The sequence below is a fragment of the Meleagris gallopavo genome, chromosome 3 (genome assembly GCF_000146605.3).
Source record: "Meleagris gallopavo isolate NT-WF06-2002-E0010 breed Aviagen turkey brand Nicholas breeding stock chromosome 3, Turkey_5.1, whole genome shotgun sequence".
NCBI classification, from domain to species: domain Eukaryota; kingdom Metazoa; phylum Chordata; class Aves; order Galliformes; family Phasianidae; genus Meleagris; species Meleagris gallopavo.
In genome coordinates, this window is record NC_015013.2 from 72,263,336 (window position 1) to 72,289,440 (window position 26,105).

At 37.6% G+C, this 26,105-nt stretch overlaps 1 protein-coding gene across 5 annotated transcripts in view; it reads left to right on the plus strand.

Annotated features, from left to right (window-relative positions):
* Positions 1–728: 728 nt before the first annotated feature.
* The window catches only part of MATN2 (matrilin 2), a 56,386-nt gene continuing 31,009 nt past the window's right edge, over positions 729–26,105 (plus strand). For 4 of the 5 annotated variants that reach the window (XM_010709163.3, XM_010709164.3, XM_019614161.2 and 1 more), the window contains exons 1-4: positions 729–912; positions 14,020–14,589; positions 18,273–18,395; positions 22,322–22,444. In XM_010709163.3, the coding sequence (XP_010707465.1) occupies positions 759–912; positions 14,020–14,589; positions 18,273–18,395; positions 22,322–22,444 (970 nt within the window). In that variant the 5' untranslated portion in view covers positions 729–758. Of the gene's footprint in view, positions 913–14,019; positions 14,590–15,850; positions 15,928–18,272; positions 18,396–22,321; positions 22,445–26,105 lie in introns of those variants that run through there. The other variant, XM_019614162.2, reaches the window with a different exon arrangement.

The following is a 26,105-nucleotide window of genomic DNA, read 5'->3' on the forward strand; positions in this document are numbered from 1 at the left end:
AGCTCTGTGTCATTCTCCTTATTGAGTTTAGGACCCTATTAAAATTGTTTTCAGCATCTTAGTTACTTGGCCAAGAATTGTAATTAAAATACACACTGTTTTTAAAGTTTTATGTGAAATTGTCCTTTTTTGGTTGTGAATGTGTTTTTAGCAATTTTTTGCATACCTAGAGAAACTTCTGAGCAAACCTCATCATATCACCATTCCAGGGTGAACCTAACTACTGTGAGATAGCCTTTTCACAACACGCAGCAGTCATGTTTAGGGGAAGGCAGCACATCTGAGGATGTCAGGTACAGCAGACATGGCTGGAAAGTCTTAGCTCTCTGCTTGTGAGCAGAGTCAGCCATGGCTTTTGATGGTGCCCTTAACAAGCTCCTTTTTTGTCAAAAAATTTATTCTTCTGTATGAAAAAGACTTCTTAACTGGCAAACTATTGCCAGTTTTGGAAGCTTTCTGGAGTAAACAAGGTTCCATCTGCATGCTTATTTTCATGTTAGCAACAAAGGATAGTCTTCTGAAAGAAAAGTGTGAGCAGTTACCAGTTCACGTTTATTGCTGCTGTTTCTGGAATATATTTCTTATGCAAGTTCTGCATCTGATTTCTTGAAAGTGTGGGTATGTGGGTATATCTGTGTGATGGCACATGGTGAGACAGAAGCATTACAGCTGGATGGTTGGAATGGTTACAGTGTAAATTTCTGTCAAATTACAGATCTCATCTCTTTCTTTTCTTATTGCAGTTTTTGCATCCTTGAATGTCCCTCTACTTCTTGAAAATGAAGACAATGATTGCATGCTACTTTCTGCTGTTTGGGCACGTTCTACTTTCCACTGTTGCTGTCATGGCAAAAGATCTCCCTGGAGGACGTTTTACCCGAAAAAGGGATGTTAGCTCTCAATCTCTATTAGGTGAGTTACAAAAAGCACAAAAAAACAACAACAAAAAAGCCACCACCGGCATTTAAATCAATTTCAAATATAAGGATAATAAAGATAAAAAGCACGAGCAGTTGGCCAAACCTTGGGTGAGTTAGTTTATAATAAAAAAGGAGACTGTCATTTTCAAGCAGGAATATGAGAGTTTTGTGATTTAGCAGCTCTTGAAAGAAGGTGTTTACTTTTGGGATACTAGATTTATTTTATGTAGGTGCCATGAAATAAGTATTTGCTACAAGATTCTTGTACTGGATAAAAAAAAAAAAAAGACTGAACTGAAATCAGTAGCTGTTGAAAGGGGGCTTAGTAAATTACTTTTCCTTTGCTCACTTTTAATTGAGTGGGAAAATCACAAACTCAGATTATGGACAGATAGCATGGACTTAACTTGGGATAAGGCCCATCGTTACGGCTTCATGATGCACATTAGTAGTAGATATCACTAAATATTTCCCTCTAGTCAGGAGATGTTAAATGGTCTGCCTCCTTATGCCTTTCACCTAACCTAGGTAACAGAATCACAGGTAAACACGAGGAGTGTGAAATGTCCAGGGAAGAAGGAAGAAACAGTGGCAGAACATGGGAGAATGCATGACAGGGAGGAGAGCAGTAGGTTTTATCAGAGTTAAACTCTTCTTCATACGAAATGGGATCCTTCAAACATGTAAAGATACATGAAGTACCATTCACAATTTGGCATGACTTAGCTTAAAACCAGAGGTTTTCAATTCCTGTAGAACAAATTTAAGTCAGATGACAGCAGGTTTCTTGCTGTCTCAGAACTAATACATGTGGTCTTGGGACTCTTGGGGTTCTGCCACTGGAGGCTGAAGAGCACAGCTCTGAAGACACAGCCCATCAGAAGGCATGGATGTGGAACAGCAAGAGAAACACCTCCATTCACAACTTATTCAGCAAGACTCTTAAACTTTCTAGGATCCTAAACTCTAAAATGAGATTAAATGACAGCCTTTCCTGAAACTTCCAGAGTCTTCAGCAAATATCCTAAGTTATCTTATTATTTTAAGAAACGAATCACCTGTTTCCCTAGAAAATGAATGCAATAGTAAGGTGCTATGCGGAGAAAATAAAAGTATAATCTTTCTCACCTTCCTTTATTTTTTTCCGTGACTTTATAAAATTACTCCTATAGTCCATTTTTCATATTTTGAACTGTGGAAAAAAATGGAAAGAACTAGTACTTGCCATTAAATCAAAATGCATAGATTAAATTCTTTCTTCTTTTAAAAGTCAAGCAATTTTGCTGTCCCTACAAAAGTCTGGATCCCTATTCCGTTTGGCATATGCAGGATGCAAACAGTTCTGGCAAATCTTAGTGAAAGAACTGTTTCTAGACATTAAATGATGCAAGAGACTGGGGACAGTCTCTAGTCCAGCTCGCAAAAGTACGTGGCAGTTTAGAATCAGACTCTTGGGCATTGCTTTCTGTTACAGTAAATTAGGTCACCTGCTTCAAGTTCAGCAGTTGCATATAAACAGTGGCATAGTCAAAACGTGCCTCTCTGCAAGGAACAGAATGTGTAAAATGTGTGCCACTGTGCTCAGAAGCTGCAGCGATCTTTAAATGACATGAGAAAGAACTGGGCCAAATCATGATCTCGGTGACATCAATTCTACTGACTTAATAAAATCACTGCAGACTTAAAGTAATTTCACAGTGATTAAAAGCCATACCATCCTGTGTAATATGTATATAATAAATAGTAGTGGCGATGACAATTGCTGCTGTTGTGGAAAGACTTGGTTAGCAGGCAAAAATGAGCAATATAGCTGCACTGAACCAAGAGATGCATGGAAAAGCAATAAAAGTTCAGGAGTTTGGGATTTTTTTTTGTTGGGTGGAGCTCTCTGCTTTTAGGACTAAAATGTGGGATTATGCCATTTGAGTATTAAGTACATCAATATAATTTAATTCTTTTTCATTTTGCTTTAACAGTTTTTAAAACTGAATATGCAGCTATGATTGGTATTTATTGGTAGAGTATGGGTAGTGGCTATGAATAGAAGTAAAAAATCCTTCCTGTGGGAGACTGGTAATATAAATAAACAAAATGGAACAGACTAAAAATCCTGTGGGATTGTTCAGATATATATACAATTACTTCAGGATCAAGCTAAAATTGGGATTGATCTGACTTTTGGCAGCCATATGCTAATACTTCATAGATTCCTCAGTTATCTTAGGGCTAATAGGTTATGTTTTAAGGGAACTTTCAGAAGAATTGAGCTACGTCATTTCTGTGTTTTTCTTACTGTCTTTCTGCTAAGCCTCAGTGTGTGTTGTTCTCATTTTTCTAGATCTTTGCATGGCTTATCATTGTTTAAAATTATTACTGTAGCTAGTGATTTCCATTAAAATTTGATATCTTGTTGTGTAGGCGTCAATTGGACATAAAGCATTTGGAACTCTCAGTGTGGCCTTTGAAAGCCAATCTAGTTTGTATAGGTTTGACTTCTCACACTTTGCTTTTTTTAAATCCTGAAGCAAATCCCTGGGTATTTAAAACTTGTCAACTGTGCTGATTTAATTAACTTTGCTAGTATTGTCTTAAATCTTCTCTGCTCTGGAATAAGTGTGATTGGTTCAGAGGTAGAAAATGTGTGTGTATTTCTTGTATTCACAGAACTTATATTAAGTTGTTGGAAATTAATATTTTAATGCAAGGTATTTGTGTTTTAAAGGATCATTTCTATGGTCCTGCATGTATTTGTGAAATAACAGAAAGAGAAGGGGTGGCCCATGCAATCTGTCTTTCCTGGAGCTGAGGGCAATCCCCTCTCCTCTTAAATGACACAATAACTAAAACTGGTGTTCTCTTTCCTCTCATCAGTAATTTGATCCCAAGTATTGGATGTTTTTGCTTATCCTGGTATCTTAAAGGAAATTAATCTTTTGCTTCAGAATCTTCTCTTTTAAGGATTTTATTAGAGCTCTGAAGAGTTTTTACTGAGCTGTCTGATGAAATCTTTGTTCCTGCTGAGTGCAGCTGCTTTGTTAGATTACACACAGATCAGTGGAAGCACAGTTTGCCAGCTGAGCTTTGCTTTTGGATAGTCAGGAAAAGCAGTAATGGAAATAAAGTTGGCTACGTGTTTTTGAATATAAAATAATGTCTATTGCATTAGCTAATTTCCTTCAGGTGTAACTGAGATGGACCTCTGCACTTAAATTGACTGATTTGACCAAGGTATGTATCAGTTGTTCAGAGTGGTGGTTACCATACTGTGATTTCAGGCTCACAGCAGCTCTCCACAGCATCTTTCAGCAGGTTGCACGTTCAGAAGTGACAAATGCCCAGTCCTTGCAAGATATGCTCAACATCGTGTATTAGGGAAGGATGGAGGGGGTGGGGGAGGCACCGAGATGTTCCTACCGCATTTTTGGCATTTATTGTAAAAGAAGGCAAAGCAAAACTTCAAAATTGTGCTGAACTCACAATTGTGAGTGGTTGGGTTTTTTTTGTGAACTCTGATCTTGTAAACTTAAAACTGATAATTTATTTCATGTCACGCGGGCACGTTTCTTTGGAGAGCTCTGAAGTGGATGCATGGGAATTTAATAAGTTGTGAAATACTATTCTAAGCAATTACATTCTATCTGTTCTTTAGGAATTTACACCTAAAACATATATCTACCTGTTTTTGGAAATAACTACGTAAGTGAGTGACAATGCTAATCCAGGAAGCGTTCCTACATGATACCAGAAGAAAGAAACTACAAGAGATTTACTGATACTGCAAAAAAATCAAAGACAGGGAGGGGAAAGGAGGCCAGGAGGGAAATGTACTTGGCCCCTGTTCATAGAAACTGCTGCTGAGCTCAAGTGTCTCTGTCTGTGTTGAATTACATTTTGCAGCAAAATATATAATGATCTATCTCTTGGTTGTATGTATGTGGTTTCAATAATGATACGAAGGGAAGTTATGTATTACAGAGTGCTCTCTGAATTTGTGAATCACTGCTTCAGTCTGTTAAAATTATTTCAAACATCCTTATATCCAACCAAATTCTTAAGCTGGTGCGTATGTAACTTCAGCGCTCTAGGGCATTGTCAGGTTAACCGTACAGGTTTAAATTTTAGACACAAATAAGAGCAGAAAATATATGATGAAAGTGAGTGCACTCTGTAATGCTTCTGCAAAGTGCAGAAAAGATTTTTGTTAGTTTTGATTGAGTTCATTGTACATTTATACGCTGAGGGCTGTCCAGAGATCTCTGGACATCCTGCTCATGTGGGCTACTGAACCACACGATAACTGCTGTAGGAATCTTATTTACAGCCTCACCATAAGTGTGTGCGTGTTATTTTTTCATATAGATGTAATTCTTCCAAGTTTTTTTTATCCTCACAGACGTTAAGTAGTCATTGCAAGTGAAGCCTGCATTGCAGTTGAAGTCAGGATAATGTCATGACAACTGCAACATGTTTTTGACATGATATGCTGGTATATATTTGAGGAGATTAAATCTTTTTCATGCAGTAGATAAAGACTGGAAACAGTTGCAAATGACATGTTTTGAATTATTATATATTTAGCTAAAATGCAACTGAAATCCTTTTCTAATTAAGAGTTAAGCAAACTTATAACGTTACAAAGTAATCAAGTTCTTATCAGTTTCGACTTCCACTGATGGAAACATAAAATTGCCTTATAAACATAGATATATCTATATAGGTCTAGATATATTATATCTATATATAATATAGAAAGAAAAGAGAGATCAAAGCATTTTATGGTCTGAAATCACCAGTTTCTTCCCTCTGAGATGTTTAGGTACAGTCATTGTGCTGTAGTGGAGAATTAGCAATTGCATGCTTTGCTTTCAGGCAGTGATAGATGAGAGGTCTCTCATGGCCTTTATGCCAAGGCTTTAAGCTTCAGCTTTCATTTTAACATCTCAGCTGTCAGCCTCCTCCCTGCAATAGCTGGTGTCCTTAACCTACCTGGCTGAGTGTTAAGCAGTAGCAGGAGTTGCACTTGCCCAGATTCCCCCACTCTCTTAGGCTTTTGGGTTTTCCTGGCAGTAAAAGACCCTTTCTCTGTAGCTCTGAAGCTTGGTAATCTGACTTTTGCTAAGGCTGTGCCTCCCCAGCCCTTAGTAAGGGATCTGGAGGATGAGAAGCAAGATGTGAGTGGGGGCCATATCCCTGCCAAGTTCCCTGCAGAAGCTGTTACCCCTTAAGCAAGCCCAACTTGTGGGGGACTTCTGGGACTGCAACAGACTTCAGAGATTTGTGTCCTATTCTGGATACGCTCCTGTGCTGGCTAGCTGTTACAGAGATCAGAAAGTTTGGGTTTTGATTTGGGTTAGCAATTTCTGGCCACGTTATACTGTTATGTTTGCCAACTGTTGTATTTAGATTTCATTATTAATTTTAAAGTCTTGCATCAAAATAGCATTCACATTTCAGCCGCTTTAAGTGCAATTCAGTAAATAATGTTACATATGATATCATATTTCTAGCAGCACAAGTAATTTTCTACTTGTGCATTGCATAAGTATAATGCATATGTATTTCCTCTGCATAATAATTACCTGTAAGAAAGTCTGTGTATTTCTCTCTTTCCTTTCTTTTTTCTCCTTTCTCCTTTTTTCTCCCTTCTCTCTTCTGTTGTTTCATTTTCTTATGCTTTTTTTTTCCCTTATTTTTCCTTTTCCTTTGTTTTTTAAAGTGACATGCAAGTTTTCCACATGGAGGAAAGAATATCTGTTGCTACAAAAATAACTGAGTCATGTACCAAACTGAAGATGCTCTGTTTCTGAACTTCTTTGTTACAACCCCCACAAGTTACTGAGAAATGCTGCTTCTGTGAAAAAAAAAATAACTTGTCTTGACACGTGCTAAGTAAAATTACAAGCTCCATTTTATATGTGTATTCTCAGAGGGCTCAAAGCCTCCTCTTGAGTATTTTATCTTGAAGGAAGACTAGGCCGAAAAAAGGAATACAAACACTGAATGTTCAAAAGTATGGTGTTTTTGGCTTCATTGTAAGCATATCAGGTTAACAATTAAAAAAAGCAAAAACGCAAGATTATGTGGAAAGTCTTGGAAACAGTATTTTCATAACCTAAGGGACAACTCGCTTTATAAGGGTGAGTGACTAATTGGGCAGCATTAGGTAAACAGACGTGCTCTTTAGATCGCTTTGAAATCTAAAGATTTTCTACTTACTTAAGTATTGCTGAACTGATAGAACTATAGTTTGCTAGTGGGTAGGACGTCCCATGCATTTATGGGGGCATTGGGAGATGGTATATGGCAGTACCCCATAGTGCTGTTTCTGAAACTATTCTGGGAAAAAGTACTTGCACTGTTACCAATGGATAGAAACATGTGGTTTCAAGTCAGCTGATCAGTGAGTAATGTTGCTAACAGCTTTCCCTATAAACAAAGACGTGAGTGGCTTCAAAAAAAGTACGGATAATAATTTTAAAACATTATGGTAATGTGAAAGGAAAAGAGTTCAAACTCTTTGGTCATTTTGTTTCATTCCTGCTTTCTACACTCCTGCTAACAGTTGTTTACTTTTTCTACCTGTTCCTTCTCTGATAATTTCTGTGTCCCTCAGTGTCTGAGGCAAGATAGAGGTTTCAGTTATTCAAAGAGAAAGAGAATGCTCCATCCCTCTGTCCTGGTGTTCCCCTGCCTGCAAGAGAAAGCAACCCCACACCCCCATCCCCAGTCCTCCTGACTATGAAAGCAGAGAACCAACAGTTTCCATCGCAGACCAGATGAAATTTGCAAGAAGAACTGAGAAAGTTGGCAGCATCCCAGCAACTGGGATGTTGCACCAGACACAACACCGATCTCAGTAAAGAAATGGAGAAGTATTAGGAGTCACTTTGGGACCCTGGGATTAGATGAAATCTTATAGCAATAATGACCTTGTTATTTTGGAATAGGTGACAGGGAAGTAACAGAAATAGTGAACAAAGACACCTCCTGATGTGACAAGTAATGGAGCACTTGCATGTAGGGGAAATGGAAATTTGTGGATAAGAGCCTACTGCTGTACAGTTCTCCCAGAAATTCTGGAAGTTCAAAAAAGATTTTGTCAGAGTCAATAAAGAGATGTCTAGAGGCTGTGTTTTATCTGGAGAGTGCTCCCAGATGAAGAAATTTGTATAGAGGAGTGGGTGAACTGCCAAACTCATCATGAATCTCTGGGATAGGGCCAGAGGCCTGTGAGTTTGGGAAACGGCTCAGATTAAGAATGGGGTCAGGGAGTTTCAGGGCAGGTTTTGGACTCAGGGTCTGTTTCACAGCTGGAAAGAAGTGGAGTCATCTGAACAACTAAGTGCAGGACATACATGTGCCCGGTGAGGGGATCCTCAGCAGTTCCTAACACCAACTTCATACGGTTAGGTATGATCATATCTGAAACCCACCATGGAGAAAAGTGATAGAAGTAACTTGCAAAAGATAACTCACTAGAGTTAGGAAGTGTTTGGAATTATTGGTATTTTTCATTTAATCCTGGCAACAGCCACAAAATGTGTTTTCCAAACAGGAACAGTATTTACTGCTGTGTACTTTGTGCCTGGACCTTATAAATGAAGCTACTGCAGTTTCTTAGAAGATATATGTAGGCAATATGTACATATGTCTTTCTTCCCATCAGAGTGCTTAGCTCTTGATAGATTTATGAAAGAATTGCAAATTTGGGTATTGTTAACGTTATATGATTGTACAGCAAGAAGGTCAAACCTTCTTGTTGAACTGAGAAATCTTTTGGAAATATCTGAGTACCTGTCAAACCCAGTCTTTCTGGCTGGATGCTTAGCCAGGGAAAACCAGAATTCTGGAATTTAAGAATACTGAATATCAGTGAGTTCATGTTTACAACAAACTTGCTAAGAATCATACCAAAGTTCATGAAGAATAAAGTAGTAAAGAAAAGAAAGACAAGCAAGGCTGGGAGAAAATGAAATAATAAAACAACAAAAAAGAGAAATGTAGAAAAAAGTTTTATAATATACTGGCTGGGTGAATAGTTATCTCCTCTTTCATTTATGAAAATTAAGACCTTTGTTCTGTTACTCAGACAAAGATAAAAGTCTAAAAATAATTGTGGTGTTATTGCTGGCAGTCTCACGCACTATGTAATTTTTGTATTTCTTAGCTCACTCTGCAGTGATGTAGATACAACATATTGAGTCTTAAAATTGTCATTAATGCATTGCCTACTTTTTTTTTTTTTTAGGCAATAACTTTTCTATGATCTCATTTTTTCTTAACTGATCTCATCTTTCCTTTTTGCTTAAGTTGTCTTAGTTTATAACAAAAGTCTTCGTGGGACAAGTATTTTGTTATAAATCAGTTTTTTATTGTCTAAATATCTTAAAATTGCTGTAGTACTCACCAAATGGAGCTAGCCTCCTTTTGCTTTGCGTGCATCCTTAGCTGTCTTTAACAGTTATCTATCTCATTTGTTAGGATAAAGATCCACATTATCAAATAAGTTTTATCCATATTACAAAATGCATTATAGCATCGGGAAGATACAGGACAACAATAGGAAATAAGTAATTCCGTTCTAAACAAAGTTTTTGAGGGATTTGGCCTGCAAAAAACTTTTAAAAAATCATCATCTAAAACTAGGGTCCTTTGTATATGTTCAACTTGAATATCCCAAAATGGAAATTTTATTTGATGAATAAAATAGTGCCAGGGACATTCTGGACATTGGGATTCCACTGTAATTGTTTAATTGCTAGAGCAGACTCTGGCGCATGTTGATAGGCACTTCCCAGACAATTTCCATGTGTGATGCAGAGGTTATGGAGGATCAGGGCTTATTCTCAGGAGGCGTGTGGCCACTCTGCTGTAGTGGGAAAGTGAATTTAATGCCGTGAGTGCAGCTTAATGTGTATCATAGGCTGCTCTCTGGCACTGAGACCAGTGAAATAACACAGCCTGCACTATTGACTGAAGGATACTAAGCTTGCAGAGTGCTTGCCTGTTAGGATATCATGCCTGAGTATTATTTGAAAAAATGTTAATCTCCTAGGCAGAACAGTACCAGGAACCATTCTAATCTTTCAGCGGCATAGAAGATTCAGTTCTTATGCCCAGGAATACTCCCTCCCACTGGAGTGGATCCCAGCTGGATTCATTAAGTGAGAACCATTGTTCATTTCACAGAGGTGGTATGACAGTAACTCATTTCTAGACAAACTGGATATTGAGTGGAGAAGAACACATTTACTCTTGACCTGGCCTTGAAGTTTTGGATAATATAATTCACACTTTCAGGGCTCTTTTTTTTTTTTTAACTTTTGTGGTCAACTCAAAATCTTTGCTGACTTTGATGTTGTTTCTGGATGAGTAGGTCTTTTCAATGAACGTGTCACTTTTCATAAGGAGAGTGGAAAGGCATTTCATTGGGATTTGAAGACATTTGCCAAAGTTGTGAAAAAGTTCTTTGTTTAAACATAAGAACTGGTAGGAGGAAGAGGTTACAGTTTACAGGGCAAGTGTAAATCTGTGAAACTTCTTAAAAGTAGCATGGAAAGTTTATCTGAGGGGGTTAGTGTTCATCTGTTAGCCATTACTGATTGCCACTCCTCAAAGTACCACCCAGCTGGAGTTTTGCTTGGTGAAAGATTTACACTGTTTTATGGGACCTGGGTTGACTGAATCACCATTAATAATTATAAGGTTATTAAGAATACCCAAAAAAGACAGTGACTTTAAAGATTTTATTTTTTTTAATGTTTGGTATTTCTGTAGGTGGGATTTTTCTAGCGGAAGTAATTCAGAAATATACAAGGACTGCTCTGAAAGTAATACTACCTACCTACAGTATTAGAGGCAGATGATAGTATGGCAGTAGAGGCTGGATCTTCCCTCCAGTATTCCATTCCATGTTGTTGCTGTGTGACAGATGGCAGCAGAGGGGCAGTCTGGCAGAATGGTTCTGACGTGGAAGAGTGTATTAAAAAAAGGTGTGTGATTGAATTTTTCTTTGCAGAAAAAAATTGCACTCACTGACATTTATTGCCTTTCGCTGAACACTTACTGAGAAGATCAAATAGTTGATGTGGGCACACTGAGGCAGTGGGCAGTGTGTTTCAGCAGTGGTGACAGCATTGTGAAAGACAAGCCATATTCTGGATGGCCATGTACAGCTGTCACACCACTAAATGAAGTTCGTCTTGATCAGCTCATCTGCACAGATAGGCTAGTGGTCATGTCTGTGATGAAAAACAGTGTTTTGTAGCTGACACTTTGCTATAGTAAATTGTGTTTGCTTCTGTTGTAGTTTCCATGGAACTAAATAGGAGGCATTACTTTCAAAACAACTCACTTACTGTATTTTTCTGTATAAGTAATTTAGCAAAATGGGCTTTATTTCTTGTAGCACTGTCCAGTAATGCTATCCAGATTTCTTCCCTCCCTTTTTCATAGGCTACATAAAAATAAGGAATTGAGTCTCCTCAGACTGGGATCCAAATCTATATATTCAAATAAAAAATCCTCCCTGAAATTCAAAAGTATTCAACAGGAAGGCTCTCATTTTTATGGAAAGTAAAATAGCAGTGATTTCACCCTTCTCCCTACCCTGTCTTTCCCTTCATAGGCACTTAGACTTCTTTTTGTAATTAACTTTTTCACCCTGTCCTGCTCGCTTATGTCTTATTTCAGTGTTATCTTTATATTACAATTGTTCTGGAATATTAGTAAGAGTAATTAATAATTACACAATTACAAATACAATTGTGTATAGATACACAATTGACCTCATAAGATGGAAGACAGCAGTCAGGATATCTGTATCCCATTAGAACTGGAATTTTATTCTGCTCAGTTTGGCTTGCACTCAACATCCTCTGATTTTGAAAGACTAAGCAACTTGAGCATATTCCTACGCTTATGAATAAAGCCATACTGTAGACTGCACATGAATAAATCCAGGCGGTCATTTTTATTGTCAGCAAAGAGCATTTTTATTCTATGCCTACAGACTTTCTTGGTAATCCATGAAAGAGGCTTCTGAGTTAACAAGTGAAAATAGGCATTCTCACCCCTTTCCTTGGCAGGAATATATGGTTAGCATTCATCAGCAGTCACAAGCAAGTAAAGGCTTGTCTGCAGACAGATGCTGTTCCAGTCGAGTCTTTGATTGGCCCACTTGTACTTGTGCTCTTATGACATGACCTTTAATTATACAATCAAACAACTACTTTTTCCGCAGGGCATTTGCCTGATTTAATGCCCTGTTGGATAAGAGTGCTCTGGGAACTTAATTGAGTTGCACAGAAAGGGAGGTTTCTGGTTAGAGTTATCTCAGCTAAGTGAGAGGAGATTTCTACTGTAGTTTGACGAGGATTCTTGCTACCTTTAACTGTTCTATTAAACCTCAGTTGATTTCTCATCACCAGCATCCTACTAAGTCCTTCAGATTCCTTTTGAACTTTTACCATACACAGCCTTCTGTAGCAAAGTTCAGAGCTCACATCCCCCTGCTTGCGTCAAGCCTACCTGTGCTGACTTTCTTCAGAGGCAAAACGAGCAAATGGTCAATCCTTATCTGTTCTCATCATGCAACCTGCATGTGTCTGCATCGGAATCTCAGCAAGAGCCAGTGAGTGTACCCAGGGCTTTTGAAAGCTTGTAGCATGCCCAGAAGGCAGCCATGATTGTTGTTACCTGTGATAGCTTGGTCTGACTGCCTATGCAGTTTTCAGATACAGCCATACACTGTGGTATTTCTTGCTCTTGGGAAAAAAAAAAAAAAAAGGCCATGTTGACAACTGAAAGAGAAAATGACAGGAAGTGTATGGGCGGTCTTTTTTTCCAAATCGAATGCCATTGTAGAAAAGTGGATTTTATCTCTGATGCAGCCCCAGAATTTCTTTGTGACGCTGAGCTAGTCTAGTAGACTACACTTTTCCCAGATGGCCATTAATTATGTGTTTGAAATCATGGGGTATGATTTGCAGAAGTGCTGAGCACTCACAGCTGCAGTTGACGTCACTGAGAGCTGTACTTTGTACATGCAAAGTGCTCTTTAATGCCAAGTTCCATGAAAAATCAGTTCCTTTGTATCTCAGTCACTTCAATTAGCAGATACTTTTGACCTGTATTTCTCTGTGGCTGTTTCCTTGTTTGTAAGGAAGACTAGTACTACCTGTTATCTGATAAGGATTTCTGAATTCTCAGGCCCTACAACAAAAAGCATTAAGGTGCAGCCCACTAAAATAATAACTATGTTATTCACAGAGGATTTCCATCATGTGTGGGATATGAGTTCAGAATCTCAACAGTGCCCATCCTGAGCACTAATCTCACAAAAAACTCATCTACTGATCATGTAACAGGCAGATACTGTCATTAACCAGAAACCAAATTTGGATTACCCAAGTAGCATTAGTAATAACTTTTCCTGTTTTTTTTTTTTTTTTTTTCCTGTATTTTTCCAACTCCTGGTAGGATATTTACTTAGCATCTTTCATAGAATCATAGAATGACTTGGGTTGGAAGAGACCTTAAAGATCATCAGGTTCCAACCCCCTGGCTGCAGGTTGCCAACTGCTAGGTCAAATACTTGATCAGGTTGCCCAGGATCCCGCCTGGCTTTGAACACCTCTAGGGATGGAGCATCCACAACACCTTTGGGCAGTGTATTTAAGCACCTCACCACCCTCTCAGTGAAATACTTCCCCCTGACATCTAATGTAAATCTTCCCTCCTGTAGTTTAAAACCCTTTCCCCTTGTCCTATTATTATCTACCCATGTAAAAAGTTGATTTCCCTCTTGTTTATAATGTCCCTTTAAATATTGGAGAGCCATCATGAGGTCTCCTCGTAGCTTTTTCTCCAATGTACGAGCCCAGCTCTCTCAGCCTGTCTTCGTAGGAGAGGTATGCCAGCCCTATGATCATCTTTCTGGCCCTCCTGAAAAACTCAGTACCTTTCCAGTGCTGGGGCCTCCAGACCTGTACTCAGTACTTCAGATGAAGCCTCATAAGGGTAGAGTAGAAAGGGACAATTTTTGACACTTCAGGTCAAATTAAAAATTCTTGTATTTTTGTTTCATTTTGTCTTCTAGAAAATACTTGCAACAACAAACGTCTGGACCTTGTCTTCATCATTGATAGCTCTCGCAGTGTACGTCCTTATGACTTTGAAAAAGTGAAAGAGTTCATTTTAACAATCTTGCAGTTCCTGGACATCAGTCCTGATGCCACTCGAGTAGGCCTGATTCAGTATGGCAGCACTGTCAAACATGAGTTTTCTCTGAAGACGTTTAGGAGGAAACAGGAGATTGAGAGAGCAGTGAGGAGAATGATGCACCTGGCGACCGGCACCATGACCGGACTGGCTATCCAGTATGCTGTGAACATTGCGTTTTCAGAGTCAGAAGGAGCTCGACCTCTGAACCAAAACGTGCCTCGTATTATCATGATAGTGACAGATGGGAGACCACAGGATCCGGTGGCAGAAATTGCTGCTAAAGCTCGCAACTCTGGAATTCTGATTTTCGCCATTGGAGTAGGAAGAGTGGATATGAACACACTCAAGTCCATTGGGAGTGAGCCACATGAAGAACACATCTTTCTAGTTGCTAATTTCAGTCAGATTGAAACGCTGACCTCTGTCTTCCAGACTAAACTTTGTGGTAAGGTTTTTATATATTGGTTTGAATACATAGATGAAAGTAAAACATGGGGGAAAAAAAATCATGTATTGTCATTAGCTTTTTTTTAATATGGAACCTAATCTGTTAGAATATGTACATTGAAAAAAAAGGGAAGCTAGCCAAACAGTATTCAGCACAACAATTGTATGTATGGGGAAAAGCTCATTCCACTGCTCAGTGCCATAAAATATAATTCCTAGTGATCATAAGCAGCAAGGCAAGCACACATACATGATTTTCCATTCATTGCTGTTTTAGATAAGCTGTTTAATCTATTGATTTTAAAAGTGATTTCCTTTAGTAGCAAAAACTTCAGACTGATAAAAGTTACTGTTGGTTGTTGGTTATTAAAAAGATTCTGTGGGTATTCCTCACCCAAATTGGTATTAACTAAATGCAAACAATTATCTCTTAGAATGCCTTGAGACTGGAAGAGGCATAACTATACAATTATGTGGTAGTATTTGTATTTTATCAATTTTAAATACAAAAAGTTAGGAAAAGCCTTTATCATGATTTTCGTTCATTCCATAAAGTAAAAAATATTTTAATGGATATTAATTTACAATAGAGAAATCATTTCCATCTCTAATTCCCAGATAAAAAATTACCCTTTACAAATACAGTGTCATGCATAACTCATTTTACTCCAGTCTGGGTATTTAATATAGAGATAAGTTTGAAGGATCTTCATAGAGATTTGGCATGAAAGTGAAGTATTTACAGCAGAGTCCAGAAGATGAATACACGATGATATTGAATGCTCAGTCATCTCTAGGGATGCTTTTGCCAGGAAAGAACTGAGGCTTATTGTCAAGATAGCCTGGAGAATTTTCCTTACATGGTATTTTCCAGAATTGTTTCAGAGAGCAACAGAGCTCCAGCTGAACTGCATCAGCACAAGACACTATCACAGACAATCATCACACATTGATTTTTTCCTGTTTTTAACTTGCCATATTATTTGCTAGCATAATGTACATTTAAAAAAACAACAACAACAAAAAACCAAACTAAGCATGAATTGAGAGCTTAAATGGAACAGATAGCAAATTATATAAAATTCAATTTTATTGGATTTTTAATAGCATTTTAGAAACAAATCCAGTACGAGTACTATTTACTCCTTTTTTTTCCTGATAAGCAATGCCCAGTAAATGTATTAAAGTTCTGTAGTTCCCCTTTAATCCAAATAGACATGATCCTCAATAAAACCATTCACCCTGCAGATGGAGGAGTATGGAGGTCACAAGGATTGCTGCTGCCTCCCTTTCTAAGGGAGTGCCTCCACAACATTTGCTGTTTCAAGAACTGAAGGTGAGATACAGAACAACCACTTACAAATCCAAGACGAGTACAACAAAGAACTTAAGGTGCCAGCATTCTGTGGATTTCAACTTAAAGGACTACATGTTAGATAGGATCTGTAATGTTTTGTTGAGTATGGGCTGTGAAGAGGCGTTCGGCTTGCTGAATTTCATAGAATCGTAGAATATCCCAAGTTGGAAGGAACCCACAAGGATTGTGAAGTCCATCTCTTTGCTTCACACAGCTCCACCCAGAGTTCAAACGTTTGACTAAAAGGAGAGTGTTGTCCAGACACTTCTTGAATTCCAGCAGCTCAGGACTGGCCCTGTTGCCCTGGGAAGCCTGTTTCAGTGTCAGCCTCCCTCTGGTGAAGAACCTTTTCCTATCATTTTAACCCACCCCTCCCCTGACGCAGCTCCATGCCGTTCCCTCGGGCCCTGTCGCTGTCACACAGAGCAGAGCTCAGCGCTACCCCTCCGCTCCCTGCAGCCGCCATCAGGCCTCCCCTCAGCTCCTCTGCTCTGGGCTGCACAAACCAAGGGACGTCAGCGCTCCTTGTACGTCTTGCCTTCCCTGTCTTCTCAGCCCTCCTTTGGGTGCTCTCTATTGGTTTTAAGTCCTTTTTGTATCTTGGTGCCCAAACCCACACCCAGTGCTTGAGATGAGGCTGCACAGCACAGAGCAGAGTGGGACAAGCCCTCCCCTCCTGCTGGCAGTGCTTGGCTGGTGCACCCCAGAGTACAGTTGGCCCTTTAGGCTGCTAGGGCACACTGCTGACTAGATTCAACTTGCCATTAACAGAACATTGTCTCCAGTGTGATCCCAGAGAGACTATCATTGTACCTTGGACACTTTGGTTCTTTTCTGGATCAATTCAAGGCACCCCTCTGGTCGCAATCTGCTAGGCTTCATGCCTTGGGAAAAGAACTGGACTCTTCAGTTGTGTTTGTGTAAGACTGTCCTTATGTCTATGTATTCATGGTTCCTATGAAGTTAAGAGAAGAATTTTGCCAATCAGTTGTACCTGATGTTGCAAACTAGAAATATAGCCAGAATGAAACTTATATTTAGAAAGTATCAGAGATCATGAATTTACTTTTAGAAAGACAGAAGAATCAATAGACCAGTAATACCAGCAGGTGTGCATTCACACAGATAAAAGCACTTGTTTTGATATGGCAGACAGTGAGTTCAAAAAAGCTGATTAAGAGATTTGGGAATTGTGGTGGTTTCTGTATTAGCAATAAATGCATAACTTTGGTAACTGTTCCAAAGACTCAATAAATAGTATGTATTGCAAAAACACTTTTTTTCGCAGAAATTCTATGCCTACTACATGTGAAGTTATTTATTAGGCTTTTATGGTGGCTGCTAGAAAATTACTGTTGAATATCTATTCCATTAATTTTGACGTTTGCAACCTAGCAGCATAATGAGCACATCAGTCCCTAATTGTCCTTGAGAAAAACAGATTATTTTCCACACATTATTCTCTGAGAACAATTCACCTGTATATTATAGGAATGACATACCAACAGTGCTGTAGTGGAAGAAAAAAGTCAATGAGATTCATTACTTCCCCACAGAAAATCTGATATGGGAAAAAAGAATAGCTAGGTAATGAATTTGGCAGAATAGGTTTGCTTTTTTTTTCTTCCTGTCACAGTCTGCTGCATTTTACTATTTGCTATTAGAGACATAAAATATGAGCAGATTAAAAAAAAAATAGGCTCAGGAACAGTTATACTCTGGAGTGTAGCTCAGCTCAGCTTCCTCTTACTGAGTTTCAGAGATGCTTGACTTCACTGTAGTCATATCTTGTCCAGATATTCCTCAAAATTAATAAACTGGCAAACAAGATTCTTTATCAGGTATTTTTTTCCAATCTTTTTAGAGTTGAGCTGTAGGGCACTTCATTCAGGAAATTAAATGTTCTCTAGAACAATTTGTAATTAAATTACACTTATTTCTAAATTTGAATGTGGTACCTGTTTCACTGTTTTTGTGGAACCAATAAGTAATTAGTGTTTCCAGATGCTCTATTATAATTTTTTGTTGTTGTTTATATCTCTCTTCCATAAGTAATTTCATGTACAAAATGATGTCACCATTGTCAACCAGACAGATTATATATAAACTCCTATTTTTATCAAGAATAAAAGTATAATTCTGTTTGGTAAGGGTTTGTTTTATACTCAGCTGTAGGCTTAAGCTTCCATTTTTGTCTTGACTGTTGAAATTTAACTCAGTTTTTTTAAATGACTTCAGTAAAGTATTTTAAACCATTTATTATTGAATTGTGACAACAAATAAGCAAGTCCAGTGATTAATGACTTCTTACTTTTTTCTTTCAGTTCCCCATATGTGCAGTATAGCTGAGCATCGCTGTGATCATTTCTGCATAAATACCCCAGGCTCCTATGTATGCAGATGTAAACAAGGTTACATCCTGAATGCTGACCAGAAGACTTGCAGCAGTATGTTATCTTTCTAAACTATTCTTTCTTGTGCCACTGAAAAGCACTTAATGTCAGTGGTTTGAGTTGGGTTCATAAAGAAGATCTGAACTCATTGTGTAATTAATGGTAATCACGAAGAATCTAAAAAAGTAAAGTTGTATTTCGTGTTGTTTTTTTTTATGAAGTTCTTCCAAACCTTTGTGAAATAATACATCAACCTAATTATCAAGCAGTAGTACACTGTAGCTACATAAAGTTGCATTTGAATTTTATTGATGTAATGAGTTCAAGAATGAAACAACTATCAAAGAAAGAACTGTTTCATCATCTCATGTTAAATGATCACAACTAATTTAGTAACCTGTCTAGATAGCAGCCTACTGGTTGCTTTTCCTAAATGGCACAGTAAGGCACAATAAACCATATACTACAAAACTGGAATGTAACTTGCCATTCTGGAAAACTTTCTAAACTCTGCATAAAATATAACCTTAAAATCTTTCAGAAGAGAGTTTCAAAAGTCTTTCTTGTGCTCTCATTTGTTCTATATAGAATTGTTTGCTTTTAAGCAATTGGCTTTAACTATATAGTTCATAGTAACATATTTCAGTTTGTGATCTTTGTAAGCAGTATTTCTTTTGTCCATTTTGTCTTGCATCCTCATAATTAACAGCAGATTACATGAGAAAGACATGCCAAATTTATTTCTCTATCCACAATTATTTTGAATTAATTGTGAGGTAATAAGTTTTATCACTTGTGAAAAATACACTTGCTAAAAATGCAGTTCCTTATCCCACAAAACTCTATGGATTCAAACCAAATTTGCCAAACTGATTTTAGTTGCAAGAATTATTTTGAAAAATGTCTTTTGAAAGAGATGGAGAAAGCCATCATGGTGAGGGCAAGGGATGTCCCCCTTACAATACGTGATTTAGAGATGAGGGGAAAATACAAAATCTTTCTTAAAATTTCTTCTTACACATTTTTTTCCATACTCACCCCTAACATCAGTTTGGACACTTGAATTTGGAGAATAATAGTGCTAAAACTGGAAAATAAATTTGGTTCAACTAAGGGTACAAAATAGAGAAAATTTTAATTGCAAGTATGAAAAATAGTTTATTGTGTTTTCTGTTGTACTGTGTTATATTTTCATTGTTTTTATTAGCCAGTAGTTCAGCTTATGGTCACTGCACTGCTGCGAATTACAGATTAATTTCCAAGACAATTTTGGAATTGTGTGGAATTTTCCTCCTGATGGCCTATGCATGTGTTGCTTCTATACAACTTTTAAAACTCACTGCTCTACTATTCTTTTTATAATTTTTTTGTTATGACACAGTTTTCCCTATTTATCTATCACACATGATATGCTTAACTCTGTACTTGTTTTAATCATCAGTTGGATGGTAGTAGATCTGAGTTTGCGAAATATGAAAGGGACACAAGTCATTCCATGTATTTGTAGCCTATTTTTCTACATTACCAAACTATAAACTAGTTTTGACAATTGCACTCAAAATCTAAGATTAGATTATAAATTATATAAAAAGTTTATATTAATTAAAACAGTATAAAAGCTCAGAGAAATAACAGAATTCATGAGTAAAGAGGACCAAAGCTGGACAAACTGGACTGCTTACTTCTAGAGTGAGGTTGAGCAGTAGTGATGGAAGAACCCAAAGTCTGTGACCATGTTAGTTACTTTCATAGTTATTTTTCACCCATGCACAGGGACAACATGTTCTTCACTTGACCTCTAAGTAAAATAAATCTACATTATATTGATGTTCAGTGCAGTACATGATCAACATAAAACAGATATATTTATCTAAGTTTTGAGTGTACTTCTTAGCTCATTCGTGAACATGTATATTTTAATACTTACTAAATTAAACAGTGAGTAAAAAATGAACTGCGAGAGCATAAATATATATTCTTTTCAACTTTTGGAACTCTTTTTTATGTTGTGAGAGTACAGCACGTCACTGTTCAGTTCTTAAAAGCCCTTAGCCAAATGACTTAAATCAGCAATGAATTAACAGCTTTGCTCCAGGCTGGAAAAGGGCGTTCCTCTTTTGAGTGGATGGTAGTTTTGTTACTTAATGCATTTCAGTTCTGCATGGAAGTCCTTCCCCCTGTATTCAGCACTGGTGAGGCCACACCTTGAGTATTGTGTTCAGTTTTGGGCCCCTCACTACAAGAAAGACATTAGGCCCTGGAGCATGTCCAGAGAAGGGCAACAAAACTGGTGAGGGGTCTGGAGCACAAATCTTACAAGGGGTGGCTGAGGGAGCTGGGATTGTTTAGTCTGGAGAAGAGGAGGCTCAGGGGAGACCTGATTGCACTCTACAACTTTCTGAAGGGAGGTTGTGATGAGGAGGGGTTTGGCCTCTTCTCCCAGGCAACGGACAGGACCTGAGGAAATGGCCACAAGTTGTACCAGAGGAGGTTTAGGTTAGACATAAGGAAAAACTTTTTCTCTCTTTTTCTCTCAGAGAGTGGTCAGGCACTGGAATGGCCTGCCCAGGGAGGTGGTGCAGTCGCCGTCCCTGGCAGTGTTCAAGAGGCGTCTGGATGAGGAGCTGCGAGATATGATTTAGTGCTTGTGGTAGCAGTGGTAACGAGAAGACGGTTGGACTAGATGGTCTTGTAGGTCCTTGTGATTCCATGATTCAGTGAAGGAAAAAGTGTTGTATTTGTGATTTGTTGCATTCCACATGAAAGAAAAAAAAAAAAAGTTCAACTCACCTCTCTTCCAGAACAAAATCCAGAAAAAAAATGTTCCTTTGTTCAACATAAAATATTCTTGCATTTATGTCATTTAGATGGTTTTGCATCCATGCAAAAGATGGAAATCGTTGAGGTGGTTTTGTATTCATGCAAGGATGAAAACTTCTTGTTTGTTCCTTTCACCAAATCTGATCTAACTTTTCTAAAGAAAAGTGGCTGTGGCAGATAATGGCTGTTCTATACTCATTGCACTGCTTGTTTAGTTTCGTGTCTTTCATTCTTCTGTAGTTATGCTCAAATCTTACGTTAATACACAAAATAGTACGAAAGAGCATATATGACTGAAAAAGAAATACTTACTTTTGGATGTTTATATTGCAGTAAGATAGTTAAATTATTGTTTATGCTGTTCATCATGCCACATGACATGAAGCAGAGAGCTATGAAATAAAATCAGTATTTGTTTGGCTAGTGTCCTTAAACATGTTCCAGAACATGTTGTTGTTTTGTTTTTTTTGTAGCTGTAAATTATAATTATGTGTTGAGAAGTTTCCAGGCCTGATCCTGAGCAACACAAAGTACTCTGCCTTCCAGGGATTTCACTGGGGAAACTTGGAATTCTCAGAAGGCGACTCTTTTTGGTCTATGTTAAAGACAGACAAATGTGCTTCATTACACCAGGAACTGAACTGACCTCGTTTGCTTTAGTAATTTTTCTAATGAGACTTCTTGTTGGGAGGGGTAACTTGTTATAGTATTTTCTATGAAACAGAAAAATGATAAAACTCAGAAATTAAATGCTCATGAATCTTTTGCTTTATTTTCGTTTTCTTTCCTGTTCCATCCTCATTACTTTTTGGGGAGTTGAACAAAAAAGGGAAAAAAAAATGACGCAAATACCAAAATTGCTTTTCAGTAAAAATGAAGGAAGCCTGGAGGAATGTACACTCAAGCAAATCTACTAAGTACCAGTGTCCCAATAATTGTTGTTGCCTTCAGCTAAAGGAATGAACTCCTCAGCTTTGAGTGGCTGTTCTCATTGGTGTAAGAGTTTTTCTATTTGACAGAGTATTGTCATGTTCTGTACTAAAATGAACTCAATTCTAAAGAGCTCTTCATAGCTTCCTGAAATTTATTTTCAATCTGTAGTCAACCTGTGCAGTATAGAAGGTCGAAGAATTTCATATTTGTGCCATTCTGCCTTGTAGCTCAAGACCTTTGCGCTGTGGAGAAGCATAACTGTGAGCAGATTTGTGTGAACACACCTGGGTCTTATGTCTGTCAGTGTTACGAAGGGTATGAGCTTGATGCAGATGGAAAGAATTGTGTTGGTGAGTATGAGCTTAGCCATTTGTGTTTATCTCTTGAAACAAACCAAAGAATGCAAAGTAATGACCAGTTTAGACCTAATAACGATGGGAAGCTCTCCTCTCTCACAAGTGTTAAATATAGAAAAATGTATGTTGGCATGTTTTTAAGCCTTTGCTTATAATTTCATACAGCAAGTAACACTATTGTCTTGAAACTGTGTACCTAATGTTTTATTATATATCTACGCAGGTGACCAACATTGTACTGACGTGATATGTAATATAACAATTTTTCAAGGAAAACATTATTACTATACATGTATCTCATTTCTTACTTCTTGCTTGTTAATACACAGTAAATATTTTTAAAACGTTCTAGTTAGGCTGTCACCCTTCTCATAAACATTTCATCCCACACATTTCAGGAAAATATTATCTTCTAGAATCAAATGCACGCACTCACACTCATGCACACAAACACGCACTCATACATAATAACCTAGAGAGTCTTTAAAGAAAAAAAAGTCTTATTTGTTAAGTATTCTCTTCAGGCAAGCACTTAAATTCATGCTTAATTTCAAGCACATGCTGAGTTTCCATGGAAGTAAATCCAAGTTGAATGCTTGGCCCCAAGTTTTGCCACAGGCCACTACAACTTACTAGGAAAACCAGCTTCCAACAATTTACACTTTCTTGTTTGTTTGGCTATTTTAAGAACTCTAATGTAATACAATCTCTCTCTTATTACCTTCATAGAGTGATTATCTTGCAGAATAATCCTATTTTGAGGTGCAAAATAGATATAATTTATGTATGAAATTGAAAATTCCACTTGCATGTTCACTTGGGACACAAAAAGAAGGTTTTAATTTTTTTTTTAGGCTAAGAATAACATGAAAGGTGGAGTAATGTGAGAAAATCAACTCTACTTTAATCTCCTGAAAACCTTCCTGTACGCGTGGCTTCATTTTCTCAGTATTTGAGTGTTTACATGTTTTCACATAATTTAACCTTAGCATAATTTGGACACTAATATAACATTTTAAGTACCTGCTTTCTGAAATTGAAATATTTTGAAAATGCAGCTAAATATGGCTATTTAGACAAGAAAACCTGTTAGTTGTTAAGTCCACAGACGTTCACCCAGTAGCCTTAGCTAATCCCCATGCCTTTCACTTAGGTAAAGGTCAGACATTTCTTTGCTGTTGACATAAATACAATCTGAGAGAGAAAATTCATGACTTCTCTTGGCAGGTTCTTGTATCCTTGGTTTTTTTTACCATATATTTTCATCTGATATATTCATACTTAGTGTCATGAGCTGTTATTATTATTTTGTTCTCTTTCTGTTCTCTGAGGGGCTAATTTTTCTATTTAAGGACCAAAGGCCACGTTAATTGTTTTATCGACAAAGCTGTCAGCTATTTACCTGGATGGCAATAATTAAATAAAATCTCACAACAGGAGATTACAATGCATCCATTTAAAGCGACCACTGAATGGACGAGCAGGTTTACGAAAAATGTGTAGATTAAGCAGTATTTTCAGCAGTAATTGTGGTTAGTAGAGCACCATCGTCTGTCTTTTTAAACAGCTTTTCACATTAGCTGTCTTTTATATGATTGAAATCCTGTCAGTTCAAGTATGGTGCTGATGAGCCCTACTTTCCCAGTTATGCTGCTGAGCAGGCAGTCTTCTCAGTCTTAGTCTCACTCTCTCCATCTTCTTGGTGTTGCTGTCTTTCCTGGCACCGGTGGACTGTCTGCAATGCTGCTGCAGCTGTTGGGCTCGGGCTCTCTTCACCTGGCAGTGATTTGGCTGCTGGCACATGTCTACAGTCCTGGCACTGATGCATTTTTTGGCTTGTTTCTAGGTGTTAACTGGTCTTCCATTAGTCTCCTTTTCTCCTTCCTCACTTTATTTTTCATTCTTCTAACTTAACGTTACCATTTCTTCCTAGCTTTGTTCTACCCTTTTCCCTAACATATTTCATTCTCTTAAGATGAAAAACCTACGTAGACTATGTATTAGTAATAATACAGCAGTACCAGAGAAGGGTGATCTGTGCTGCCTGCAGATCGGAGAGGGCAACATGAGGAACCAAGTGCAGAACTGGTAACTGGAAGTGAAAGATGGCTCTCACTGTCTTGGTAACTACTTCTAAGCAAGAAAAACATGGTGGAGCAAATCAGGGGAGATGACAACTGGATTCATTGCTTGCTTGTGCAAAATACCATTGTCATTCTTTTAGAAAAAGATTATATTGAAGTAGTCAGGTTAACATTAAGTGTTAATGTTCTGGTTTCAATATCATGACTGTACAGAAAAGAGAATGAAACTTAACAAAAATGAGGAAAATATCATTCTGCATTGGTCTTATATAGATTTTGTATATTTACAGTAGGATTACAGTGCTTCAGTATATGATATGTAAGTTTATAATTCTTCCCAATTTTTTTAAGGAAGATATAAGTCCACTGGCAGCTTACTTGCTGATTGACAGACTGTTGGCAAGTTTCACTTCTAAGCAGGTGCCACCAAAATGAAATGTGAAGCTGAAAGTGAAATTAAATTGTAGGCAGATTACTAATGCCAGTCTGCAAGGCCAAGCCTGCGTGGAATAAGGGCTTGGGGACAGAATGGAAAGATAAATATATATCTCCAAAACAGTTTTGCTCATGAAGGATTCTAAGACTAGTTGACCTATTTAGTTGTCTCTCAACTTCATAATCATTAGTTGGGCAGTTACAGGTATTTTGGTAGAACTGTATGTTCACTAAAGTTTAAATGCAAAGGAGGAAATGATTTATATGGACTGCTTCTTAGGGATGATGATGTATAGAAAAAAAATGACATCTTTTGTGTACTTATTTGCTAATGTGTCTTCTAAAACACTTGAAAATGTGCATTTGGTTAGAATTTAAGAGGAAATCTGACTAATTATATAACACTTTAGATCCTTGTAGTAGATATTCAGCAAATACATTTTTATATGAAGCTATTTGGTGTGGAAACAGGAAGGTACTTGCCAGGAAAATGTTTTCATATGGTAGCTAGTAAGTAATCTAATTTGGCTTTATTCAGCAGTATTCCAAAGGCTTAAAAGCAGCTCTTTCTAGGTAATTAACTAGGTTATTTACTTTTCTGACTAGATGACCTTCAGTATTTTAGCATACCTGAGTGTGCATTGTTTGCAGAGAGAGGTCTATTACAGTAAATAAAAAATTATTTAATTAAAACAAACTATACGCTCTTAGAAGTAGTTTGGGAGGGTCAGCAGTATAGAGTCATAAAAAATATTACTCAGTTGGCAAAGATGGGGAAACTGTCTCAGTAAACATCTGTGTGAAATCAGATGCATTAGGAATCGAGTAAACTTGCCTAAAGTGGGCCTGGCAGCTTTTGGGGGCAGGACACCTGCTTTGTGAGTTGTCTTTGATTTCTTCTAGGGCCTTCTGTGTAAAGAAACAGCTTAACCTGTAAAGAAATAGAATAACAAAATTAATTTTACTTCCTTAGCGCTTTCAAATGAGAGTGTCTGAGTAAACTCTGAAGTATTACATTAATACCCTTTTGGCAGTCTATCTTGCAAATACGCATTTGTGTAATAGATGACCAGACTTAAAAAATATGTGACTAGAATAACAGTGTTTTATTTCTTTCCCACAAAAGGGTATTGTAT